Source organism: Rana temporaria, chromosome 3 (genome assembly GCF_905171775.1).
Source record: "Rana temporaria chromosome 3, aRanTem1.1, whole genome shotgun sequence".
NCBI classification, from domain to species: Eukaryota; Metazoa; Chordata; class Amphibia; order Anura; family Ranidae; genus Rana; species Rana temporaria.
Genome location: NC_053491.1, coordinates 184,502,319 through 184,515,145, shown reverse-complemented (window position 1 = coordinate 184,515,145; position 12,827 = coordinate 184,502,319). Strand labels below are relative to the sequence as shown.

The 12,827-nt window shown below is 43.1% G+C and overlaps 1 protein-coding gene across 15 annotated transcripts in view; it reads left to right on the top strand.

Moving 5' to 3' along the window:
* NAV3 (neuron navigator 3) overlaps positions 1–12,827 on the top strand; it is a 789,636-nt gene that overhangs the window by 665,128 nt on the left and 111,681 nt on the right. For all 15 annotated transcript variants that reach the window (XM_040343949.1, XM_040343951.1, XM_040343950.1 and 12 more), the window contains 3 exons: positions 7,799–7,959; positions 8,349–8,537; positions 10,913–10,965. In XM_040343949.1, coding sequence (XP_040199883.1) covers positions 7,799–7,959; positions 8,349–8,537; positions 10,913–10,965 — 403 coding nt within the window. The remainder of the gene's footprint in view (positions 1–7,798; positions 7,960–8,348; positions 8,538–10,912; positions 10,966–12,827) is intronic.

Here is a 12,827-nt window from a genome sequence, read left to right as displayed (position 1 = left end):
ACTTTAATGACATCCCAGTCTAAGTCCGTAGGGTTCAATACTGAGTTGCCCACCCTTTGCAGCTATAACAGCTTGAACTCTTCCGGGAAGGCTGTCCACAAGGTTTAGGAGTGTGTCTATGGGAAGGTTTGACCACTCTTTCAGAAGTGCATTAGTGGGGTCAGGCACTGATGTTGGACGAGAAGGCCTGGCTCGCAGTCTCCACTCTAATTCATCCCAAAGGTGTTCTAACAGGTTGAGGTCAGGACTGTGCAGGCCAGTCAAGTTCCTCCAACCCAAACTCACTGATCCATGTCTTTTATGAACCTTGCTTTGTGCACTGGTCCAAATCATTTGGTGGAGTGGGGATTATGGTGTCGATTTAGGGAACTCTTAAAGCGTCAGCTTACCAAGACATTTTGGATAATTTCATGCTCCCAACTTTGTGGGAACAGTTTGGGAAAAGCCCTTCTTGTTCCAACATGACTACGCACCAGTGCACAAACAAGGTCAATAAAGATATAAATGCGCACGTTTGGGGTGGAGGAACTTGACTGGCCTGCACATCAACCGATAAACCTTTGGGATGAATTTGAGCGGAGACTGTGAGCCAAGCCTGTTCGCCCACATCACTGCCTGACCTCACTAATGCACTTCTGGAAGAATGGTCAAACATTCCCATAGACACACTTCTAAAACCTTGTGGACAGCCTTCCCAGAAGAGTTGAAGCTGGTAAAGCTTCAAAGGGTGTAACAGTCTTAACCCTACGGACTAAGACTGGGATGCCATTAAAGTTCATGCGTGTGTAAAGGCAGGCATCCCGATACTTTTGGTAATATAGTGTATGTGAGGGGTAAGTACATGTACTGATGCTTTACACAAAATAGGTGTTACAGGCCATGCATTTGTCTGAGTGTATTTCTGTTGATTGCCTGTATGTGATTTGCATGATGAGATTGTAAGAATGACACAACATTCTATATACAGTGCCTTGAAAGAGTATTCATACCCCTTGAAATTTTCCACATTTTGTCATGTTACAACTAAAAATGTAAATGTATTTTATTTGGATTTTATGTGATAGACCAACACCAAGTGGCACATAATTGTGAAGTGGAAGGAAAATTATAAATGGTTTTCTAATTTTTTTCCAAATAAATATGAGAAAAGTGTGGTGTGCATTTGTATTCAGCCCCCCTGAGTTAATACTTTGTAGAACCACCTTTCGTTGCAATTACAGCTGCAAGTCTTTTTGGGGATGTCTCTACCAACTTTGCACATCTAGAGAGTGACATGTTTGTCCATTCTTCTTTGCAAAATAGCTCAAGCTCTGTCAGATTGGATGGAGAACGTCTGTGAACAGAAATTTTCAAGTCTTGCCACAGATTCTCAATTGCATTTAGGTCTGGACTTTGACTGGACCATTCTAACACATGAATATGCTTTGATCTAAACCATTCCATTGTAGCTCTGGCTGTATGTTTAGGGTTGTTGTCCTGCTGGAAGGTGAACCTCTGCCCCAGTCTCAAATCTTTTGCAGACTTTAACAGGTTTCCATCTCAGATTGCCCTGTATTTAACTTCATCCATCTTCCTATCAATTCTTAACAGCTCCCTGTCCCTGCTGAAGAAAAGCATCCCCACAACATGATGCTGCATCCACCATGTTTCACGGTGATGTGCAGTGTTAGTTTTCCGCCACACCTAGCGTTTTGCTTTTAGGCCAAAAAGTACAATTTTGGTTTCATCTGACCAGAGCACCTTCTTCTACACGTTTACTGTGTCCCCCTACATGGCTTATTGCAAACTAAAAATGGGACTTCGTATGGCTTTCGTTCAACAATGGCTTTCTTCTTGCCACTCCTCCATAATGGCCAGATCTGTGGAGTGCATGACTAATAGTTGTCCTATGGACATATTCTCCCACCTGAGCTGTGGATCTTTGCAGCTCCTCCAGAGTTCCCATGGGCTTCTTGGCTGCTTCTTTGAATAATGTTCTCCTTGCCTGGCCTGTCAGTTCAGGTGGACAGCCATGTCTTGGTAGGTTAGCAATTGTGCCATACTCTTTCCATTTTTGGATAATGGATTAAACAGTGCTCCATGAGATGTTCAAAACTTGGGATTTTTTTTTTATAACCTAACCCTGCTTTAAACATCTCCGCTACTTTATCTCTTACCTGTCTGGTGTATTCCTAGGCTTTCATGGTGCTGTTTATCTGTTTATTCACTAAAGTTCTCTAACAAACCTATGAGGGCTTCACAGAACATTTTGTATTTATACTGAGATTAAATTACACACAGGTGGACTCTATTTACTAGTTAGGTAATTGGTTCCACTAGATTTTGGTTAGGGGTATAAGAGTAAAGGGGGCTAAATACAAATGCACGCCACACTTTTCATAAATGTATTTATAAAAAAAAAATTTAAAACAAAAAATTGTAAAAAAAAAAATTTAAAACCATTTATCATTTTCCCTCCACTAAAATCCCAATAAAATACATTTACGTTTTTGGTTGTAACATGACAAAATTTGGAACATTTCAAGGAGTTTGAATACTTTTTCAAGGCACTGAAATAATGCTGTTTAAATATACAGACAGTGGTGATTTTACTTGTTAAGTTTAATGTTTGCTAGAGAAAACAATGTTCAAAAGATGATAAAACACCAATAGAAGCAGAATCTTCTTGGTGACACCATGCTGTCTGTGTGTTATGGATACTTCCGGCCATTAGACACAATCCCTTATGTGCAACAAATGGCACAGCTTGCAACAGATTTGTGTAACTGAGTAAGCTTTATATGAATCTAATGCAGAATTGCCTCAGACAGACTTTTGTCCCAGATTTTGTTCTGTGACCCAATACCTAAATATTTGACACAATTTACTCCAACATGGAGGAGGTCTCATTTACTTTGACTTTTCTTATCACGAATATGATGATGCTTCTTAATGAAATTTTCGCAATACCAGAATTTTAAATTGTTGCCCGCATTGGATATAGCATAGAAACTGTTGCATGGTTTTGAAAATTGTGGTGCAGAACTTTCTAATGTGGCCATACTGTGAGAAAGTGTCACAAATTTTTAAATGAATTATGCCCCATGGGCCTTCATGTACTAAAGAAGAATCCGAATACAGTGCTTTGGTAGCCAATCAGATTCCATTGTCATTTATTAGTGCAGTTTCAAAAGTGCGTGTTCATGTCACGCTACAATACACTGTATGGATGTTTTTTACTTTTTTTTTTTTTTGCTTTTTAATGGCTTGTGTTTAATGCACTGATTGGCCTTAATTTCTTTTACATGCAAATGTCTATAACACTTACTAGGAAATTAGTAATTAGTCCAAGCCTTCTGCTCACATTAAAGAAAAAAAAAAAGTACATACAAACTGAGAGTAAATAAACCAAGGCACATTTTATGATGATCGGTTTTCCTTTAAGGCACTTTGCGTTCATTTTAATGGTGGAATACTAACAGACAAGTACATGTTCAACAGATGCTTTAGGATGCAATTAAACAGCATTTTCTTGGCCCTAGTTTAGCAGCATTCTGCTGAAGAACCCAAAATCTATTTTGCTAAACAATTTGACATTGACCCAAATAAATAGGTAACATTGATGTCAAATTATATTTTACTGTGTTATGGGATAATCTGTTCCAGTCTTGGCATTCTTTATTTTTCTTCTCTAATTGTTTCTGTTCTGCATGCTTATACTAAAGAATAATGCAAATATAGCAGCTTTATGCTTTGAAGAGCTTAATACTTAATGCTTCAGTCATTAGTCCAGTACTGAATTTGCCTGCACAAAACAACTGTTACTTTGTTTGTATTGAAATTTTCAATTTTTCCAGTTTAATTATTTATTTATTCTACTTTTGCTTCATTAAGTATTTGTGCATTTTTTTTGCAGTAATATTACATTATTTAGGTGAATTTGAATTTAATATAATGTCAACATTCACCAAAATAACCGACTGTGAAAAACATTACATTCTATTTCAGTTTTATTAGTTAAAAACTACATTCGTGATAATATCATGCTTTTAAAAAGTATCTTTTATCTCTCTATTGATAAACTTATGGATGAAATTAGCACTAAACATACCTTACAGTATTACACATTCTTAGCATGGTCTTTCTTATCAGTTCACACATTATATAACTCTGTATTTTACAAAGTTAAAATGACATTAATGTAAAAAGATATATAAAAAAAGAGGTAACACTTACAGTACCTGCCGCCGAGAATGTGTTTTAAGGAACGACGGCATCACGCTGATTCTCGGTGACAGGGTGCCGACATCTTGCGCTTGCTGGAATAGTAAAAGCACATTCCAGCAAGCGCGTCATAGAAGCGACGAGAGATCCGACTTGGATTCCCGCCAATTCTACACGTGTGCGGCGTTTGTTATGAATCCTGAGGGGGACGTCCCCGCCGGATTTTAAATAAAAATCCGGCATGGGTTCCCCCCTCAGGAGCATACCGGGCCCTTAGGTCTGGTATGGGTTGTAAGGAGACCCCCCTACGCCAAAAAAACGGCGTAGGGGGTCCCCCTACAATCCATACCAGACCCGTATCCAAAGCACGCTACCCGGCCGGTCAGGAATGGGAGTGGGGACGAGCGAGCGCCCCCCCCCTCCTGAGCCGTGCCAGGCCGCATGCCCTCAACATGGGGGGGTTGGGTGCTTTGGATACGGGTCTGGTATGGATTGTAGGGGGACCCCCTATGCCGTTTTTTTCGGTGTAGGGGGGGTCTCCTTACAACCCATAGCAGACCTAAGGGCCCGGTATGCTCCTGAGGGGGGAACCCATGCCCCTTCCCGACAACCCTGGCCGTTGGTTGTCGGGGTATGCGGGTGGGAGGCTTATCGGAATCTGGGAGCCCCCTTTAATAAGGGGGCCACCCACCCTAAGTGAATGGATATGGGGTACATCATACCCCTACCCATTCACCTGGAGGAAAAATGTTAACGTTAATAAACACGACAAAAGGGTTTTTAAAATAATTTATTAATCTGCTCCGGAGGCACCCCCTGTCTTCTTTAGCTCTTTTCACCAGGGGGGGCTTCTTCTTTGACGTCTTCGGGTGGGGGCCACCGTCTGGTTCTCTTCCACCGCCGGGGGGGGTCGCTTTTATAAAAGCGCCCACCCCCCGGCGGGTTTCCTCCGACGTCTTCGGCGGGGGGTGGTGTGCTTCTCAGGGGGGGCTTCTTCCGCTATCCGGGGGGGTCTTCTCCGCTATCCGGGGGTCTTCTCCACTCTCCGGGGGTCTTCTATGTTCGCCGCTCTCCGCTGTTGACTCGGCGCACCCCGGTTCTTCCTCCAGCTGTCCGGTGCCTTCTCCTTCAGCGCTGAACGTCGTCTTCTTCTTCTTCTGTGCTGTGACGTCTTCTTCTTCTCTTCTCCCGATGTTGACACGTCGCCTCTTCTCGCTGCAATGACAGGTGCGCGGCTTGCATCTGACTTATATAGGCCTCACAGTCCCATCATGCTCTGTACCTACCCATGTGATACCTACCCACGTGGTAGAAGAAGAAGAAGACGTTCAGCGCTGAAGGAGAAGGCACCGGACAGCTGGAGGAAGAACCGGGGTGCGCCGAATCAACAGCGGAGAGCGGCGAACATAGAAGACCCCCGGAGAGTGGAGAAGACCCCCCGGATAGCGGAGAAGACCCCCCCGGATAGCGGAAGAAGAAGCCCCCCCCTGAGAAGCACACCACCCCCCGCCGAAAACGTCGGAGGAAACCCGCCGGGGGGTGGGTGCTTTTATAAAAGCGACCCCCCCCTGCGGTGGAAGAGAACCAGATGGCGGCCCCCACCCGAAGACGTCAAAGAAGAAGCCCCCCTGGTGAAAAGAGCTAAAGAAGACAGGGGGTGCCTCTGGAGCAGATTAATAAATTATTTTAAAAACCCTTTTGTCGTGTTTATTAACTTTAACATTTTTTCTCCAGGTGAATGGGTAGGGGTACGATGTACCCCATATCCATTCACTTAGGGTGGGGGGCCGGTATCTGGGGGCCCCCTTATTAAAGGGGGCTCCCAGATTCCGATAAGCCTCCCGCCCGCATACCCCGACAACCAACGGCCAGGGTTGTCGGGAAGGGGCCCTGTCCTCATCAACATGGGGACAGGGTGCTCTGGGGTGGGGGGGCCCCGCAATGCGCCCCCTGCCTCAGAGCACCCAACCCCCCATGTTGAGGGCATGCGGCCCGGTACGGCTCAGGAGGGGGGGGGCGCTCGCTCGTCCCCACTCCTTTCCTGGCCGGCTGGGTAGCGTGCTTTGGATACGGCTCTGGTATGGATTGTAGGGGGACCCCCTACACCGTTTTTTCAGCGTAGGGGGGGTCTCCTTACAACCCATAACAGACCTAAGGGCCCGGTATGCTCCTGAGGGGGGAACACATGCCGGATTTTTATTTAAAATCCGGCGGGGACGTCCCCCTCAGGATTCATAACAAACGCCGCACACGTGTAGAATTGGCGGGAATCCAAGTCGGATCTCCCGTCTCTTCTATGACAGCTGAGTCTCCATCGCGGCAAGCCAGCTCGGCGCTGGCTCTCGCGATGGGGCTCGTAGGTGGTCAATCTCGCAGAGAAAGGGAGCGAGATTGACACAATATCGCGGTCACCTACTGTACCTTTTCAATGATGTTTCACAGAAACATCACTGTCCACCCCTTCTTACAGTCCTCGATGGAGCTATAAACTCATCTCCACATTTGGGTGCCTCCTGTAACAAGCTGGGAGCTAGGGAGGCACCTGTGCATGTAAGCTCCAGTCAGGTCATGTACCAAGCTGTGTGCATCCATAGACACACACAGCAGAGGTAATCCATGCCTTCACTCCTCCAATGGCTACACTGGCCTTCGGAGAAATAGAGGGGAGCCATGCTAAGGCTGGTGGCAGTAACATAGGGCCAGATTCACGTAGAATTGCGGCCGTGTAACGTAACCCGTTTACGTTACACCGCCGCAAGTTTTCAGTGTAAGTGCCCGATCCACAAAGCACTTACCTGTAAACTTGCGGCGGTGTATCGTAAACACGTCCGGCGCAAGCCCGCCCATTTGGGCGGGTACCATTTAAATTGGGTGCGCTCCCGCGCCGGACGTTCTGCGCATGCTCCGTTCGCAATTTTCCCGACGTGCTTTGCGCGAAATTACGGCGGCGCAACGTGTTTGTGAATCACGACGTGCGTAACGTACTTGCGTCGAAAAAAAGAATTCAAAATCGACGCGGGAACGACGGCCATACTTTAACATGGCTGGTGTAAAGTTAAGCAATGAAAAAGATTGCTTAACTTTGCGACTGGAAACTAAGACTTGCACCGACGTAACGACCGCGAAAACCGTCGTGGATCGCCGTAACTGCTAATTTGCATACCCGACGCTGGAATACGACGCGAACTCCACCCAGCGGCGGCCGAGGTATTGCATCCTAAGATCCGACGGTGTAAGACAATTACACCTGTCGGATCTAAGGGCTATCTATGCGTAACTGATTCTATGAATCAGTCGCATAGATACTCTGAGAGATACGACGGCGTTTCAGAGATACGCTATCGTATCTCTTCTGTGAATCTGGCCCATAGATCCTGGTAAGTGTTTAGGGACAGGGGGTAGGACAGGCAGTGGATATTTTTATGCTCAGATTTTAGTACTATTTAAGTTTAAGTTTAGTAAAAACTTTTCAATTGTCCCCAACTGTAACTTTATAACTGTTAGCAGCACTTTGTTCTCAATCCGATCTGGATTTGGCTTGTAATGGACATAAGTTGGGGTTTACAATAAAAATAATATTGCTGCATCTCTGCAGGTATACACCGTCGTCTCGACAGGCCAGTCAAGAAGAGGGAAAAGAATGGCTGCGTTCTCATTCAACAGGAGGACTACAAGATACTGGAAATCAATCTCCTATTGTCTCCCCATCAGGCTTGTCCTCATCCACTAGTGGGAAATACCATTACTCAAATTTAGGTAAAAAATGTGTGAGGACCATATACATATATACTGTAAGCTTTTCGAAATCAGAAAGTTCGTTTTTTTTTTTTTTGTGATCCGATGATGCCACCATTGATTTTTGAAATTCGGCCGACCAAGCCTTCATGTCGCTACAGAAAATATTTTTTGTGGCCGGGAATCTTTTCTCTCCCGGAATTTTCTTTTCTTGCACAAATGCGCATTTTTTTCTATTACATTTCTCGCACGATTCTCCCATCATTGATTAGAAAATCGTTCTTGTGGCTGATCATTTTAGCACCCGTTTTACATGTTTTATGCATGCTACAGTAAATATATTTTAGTTGTAATAATAGTAATAAGAATTATGTAATTCTAAAGCTTGAACTGTGAAATCTCTGTTGCAGTGAGCCCTACTAGTTTATCCCAGTTTACAATTCCTGGACCAAACATGATGCGATCCAATAGCATTCCAGCCCAAGATGCTTCCTTTGAATTATATGAAGATTCACAGCTAGGAGGAAGTGCTACCTCATTGGAGGAGAGACCAAGAGCTATCAGTCACTCAGGGTCCTTCCGAGACAGCATGGAAGAAGGTAATGTAATTGCTGTAATTACATCATGGACACATGTTTCACATCGTGGACAAGGAGTCTTATCATAGTATTTGGCAGCTGTATTAAATGGTGTGATGCAGTATACATGGTTCTTATTTGACAACTGGATGGATAATGAAGGCTCTTTATCTTTTGAAACATTAGTGAAATTCTTTAACATTTTTAAGTAATGTTTCATAAAATATACCGCATGCAGGACACAGCAAACAGTTCATTTTTGGACAAGTCAAAGAGACTAAAATCCCTGTAATTGTTTCTTTAATTTATAACGGGCTATGAACAAGAAAGATAAATGTACATTTCACACAGAGTTGAAAATTACAGTTAAAAATAATTTCATCTAATGATCCTACCGGTAGGGCACCTTTTGTTCTAGGGTGACAAAACAAAACATTGGATGGGCACAGATAAGGCTGCAGATGGGCACAGGGGCTGCATTGGATGGGTGCAGATCAGGCTGCAGATGGGCACAGAGGCTGCATTGAGGCTGCAGATGGGCATCAGGCTGCATTGGATCGGTGCAGATGGGCACAGAGGCTGCATTGAGGCTGCAGATGGGCATCAGGCTGCATTGGATCGGCGCATATCAGGCTGCAGATGGGCACAGAGGCTGTATTGAGGCTGCAGATAGGCATCAGGCTGCATTGAGGCTGCAGATGGACACTAATCGGGCTGCATTGATTGGCACTGACCATTATTTTGCTTCAAAGTGGTTTATTTGAAAAAAAAAACGTTTTTTTCCTGAAATTTTCCTCTTAAATTGGGGTGCATGTTGTATGCCGGCGCATGTTATACGCCGATACATATGGTGCATGCAAAAAAAAAAACTAAATCAAACACATCTACTGCAAAGTGTTTGTTATCGTCCTTCATGTTTGAAAATGTACCCATACAAAGTGTCAGTACTAAGAAGTTTCTCGCGAAAAACATTAAATTTCAAACCTGTCTTGGAGATATATATATAAAATTATGATTTATGATAGCATTAGCAAGCAAATGGAGAGGAAGATACATTTCTTGCATAGGCTTCTGGACGTTCCTTCCCACTGATCAGGTGATCTCTGGAGTCTGGTTGCAGTAGATTAGCTTCGCAGCGTTCCAAGCCTCCTCTCCAGCTCTCTACCACCATACCATCTTCCTGCTGGCCGGGAGAGCCCACAGAGCGGCTGAGACAGCTCACCTTCTACTGTCATGCCTCGCAGAGCATTTACCCACAGATGTATCCTCCTTTGTTTACCTTGATGTAAGTTACTATGTGATTTTATTAATACACACTTTACAATCTAACTCAGAGGCACCTGCATTTATTGTTTTTCTTGCATATCCTGGAGACTGCTTCTGCTTGCCTGCTAAGTCTTGTCCTGAATCATTGGACTATTCTCAGGGTGCACAGCAGGTCACTGGCCACTTGGACTTCAGCATTATATATAGGATCTGTTTCAGTACCAGCGCCACATGTATATTTATATATGCAGTAAAGCATGCTTGTTATACTCACTGTGGAGCCTAAGCGGTAAATCCTCTGCATTGTGTAAAAATGCTGTTTGATCCTGTCTTCTCTGTTCCTCCCTTTTTTCCACTGTCCTCATTTCATCTCCTGATAGAACAGAGGCTAGGGGATAAGTTGCACATGCTCAGTTTGGTGTGTATTGCTAGAGATTTGTTGTATTTCTTGGCAGGGTGCATGTGATCAGCACAGTCAAGGAAGAGGGTCGGGGTCCTGTAGCTTTATAGGACAGCAAGAGGAGAATGAAAACTCCTCCTACAAGCTTTAACCAGACACTGATAGAAGTCACAAGACTGCTCTAACTGCTGATAAAAAAAGATATTTAGCAGTTTATATTTACTAAATCTATTACATTTCCATGTTCTGTGTACTGTGGGAGACCAGATCTAGTGAATGCAGGACCCTGGGTTTAGTAACACTTCAAAGCTGGTTTGACATTGGTGACGACATCAGTGTTCAGCCTGTTCGTTATTACCTGACAAGTAAAACACCTGAGGTGGGATGTTCTCCTGGCTGTGCACCTGATGGGAGCTGGAGGTACAGGGAAAGAGGTAAGTTCGAAGCAGCATAGCTACTTTGGATTGCATAGCCAGTCAGTCAGAGTGGTCACGTGCACGGCAGTCCGTCCCTTTCTCCTGGTGAAAAGACCCATTTAAAGGATGCCAGGGCTTGTGAGGAAGGAGTTAATGATTGGCAATCTACAATATATTTAATGTTTTTGTTTTTGGATTTAGATAATTCTTTAACATGACCAGTTTTTTCAGTGATATGTATTGTCTATCAATATGTCCTGGTTCTCAATTATTATGTTGAAATGCATGTATGTTTTTTTTTTTGTTTTTTTTAGTTCATGGATCTTCCTTATCATTGGTTTCCAGCACATCATCTCTCTACTCCACTGTAAGTTACCATTATCTATTGTCAGTATGTTAAAGCAGGTGGTTCGGCTCTTCCTTTCTCTTGGACACAAAGAAAAATGAATAGGTTTTGTTTCCTATGCAAAGAAAAGCTCTAGACAACAGGTGTGTTTCTTGGTGGTGTGTACACAACGGATTATATTAAGCATGTCACAAAAGACATGTCAAGTAGTGATCATTCGCAGCAACAAATTTAAATATATTGAATTTTCCTTTTATTTTGTGTCCAAACTGATTTTAAAAAATAGCGGTGCCAACACAACCATAAATGTCTGCAACTACTTTTGAATACTGGGAGATGGATTTTGTTCTTATTTCCTTGTAAGTCCATTTTACTTAATTTCATTTTTGTTTGCCTTTTTCAGCCTTTTGCCTTTAATGTATGGTCAAGCTTAAAAATTGGTTGTAAAACCATTACATATACCCAGTGAAGTGACTAGCCTCAGGTGATACACAGAGATTAAACAAAGCCTCATGCATAAGTTTTACCCATTTATCTGCAGTGGAAGAATAAAGTTAGCACTCCAGATAAATGTGTTATACCAATCAGTGTCCTCTCAGAAAATACCAGGTGCCGGCAATGCACAAGGCAAAATTAGGAAGACGTTTTGGACAGCCGCACTCCAGAAAAACCTTAACGGTTGCCTTTATTTGTAAAAATATATTAACTACAAATCACAGACAAATTAGGGATAAATGCAGCTGACGCATTTTGCACTATTGGCTAGTGCTTAGTCATTTATCTGCAGTCTTCTCTTCTGTACAGCCTTTCAAAGACCAGAATTTATACAGCTTATCTGAGCTATCAGAAAGCAGAGGAGCTGACATTACACTTTTCAGAGCTCAGTGAGGGGACTGGAGGGAAGCACCCTCCTTTACATAGCACACAGGAACAGAGCTAAGGCTCTTAATCACAGGCGGTGTGCTGGAGATCCCTCCACTTTTACAGTTTTATCTCTTGGTGTCAGGAAAACAAGTCAGAAGTGACTCGTACAGATAGCAGAAGAACGAGGCAACAGACACAAATAACACCTAGTACTCTGGATAGGGACACATACACATTATGGAGGGATATGCTTTATTCATATTTCGTGTCAGAGGTTTACAACCACCTTTAATGCACTGTAGTAAATTTCAAATGTTTAATCATATTAGTTTTTCCAAATATTCAGACAATTTGCAGTGGGAGAATTATAGTGTTGCATTTAATTTAAAATGAATTACTGGCGACTCACTACTGGGCTCATTAGTTGGAGAATGCCTGCCAGTTTTGATGACTAATAAAAATGTTTTATTGCTTTGCCCACACAATTTTTTATTTGGCTACTGAGTTTCATCTCTTTGTGACCGCACACAGATATGAAACAAAATACTCCTTTGGAGGAAAGGCTGCCTATTTCATTGTGGTCAGTAGATGTCAGCACTGATTCAGCTGCATTGGTCTTTCAGAACAGCCAGTAACAACTGCTAAAATGTAACGTTACTGAAAATTGTATGGTATTACCCATCTGGAAGTGCTAAAATGCTACATTCTATGATTTTCTCAGAAGATTCGTCTGTACTATCAGGCCACCATTGTATCTCACTATACAAACCATACTACTAATGCAGGCCTGCAAAAGGGAATATGAAGAAGGTCAGTGATGAATGCCATTGATTACTGCTGAATATATCTGCCTGCAATATATCTCCTATTGTTCAGATTGTGCAGTTTAAATACACAAAGATGAGAGACTAACCTGAAAAACAGAGAGGCATTAATTTCTGAGCTTCTTTATAGTCTCCTTTGAAGGATTATATCGTTAGCAGGTGTTTTTTTAATACACAAATCTGTTTATATACAGT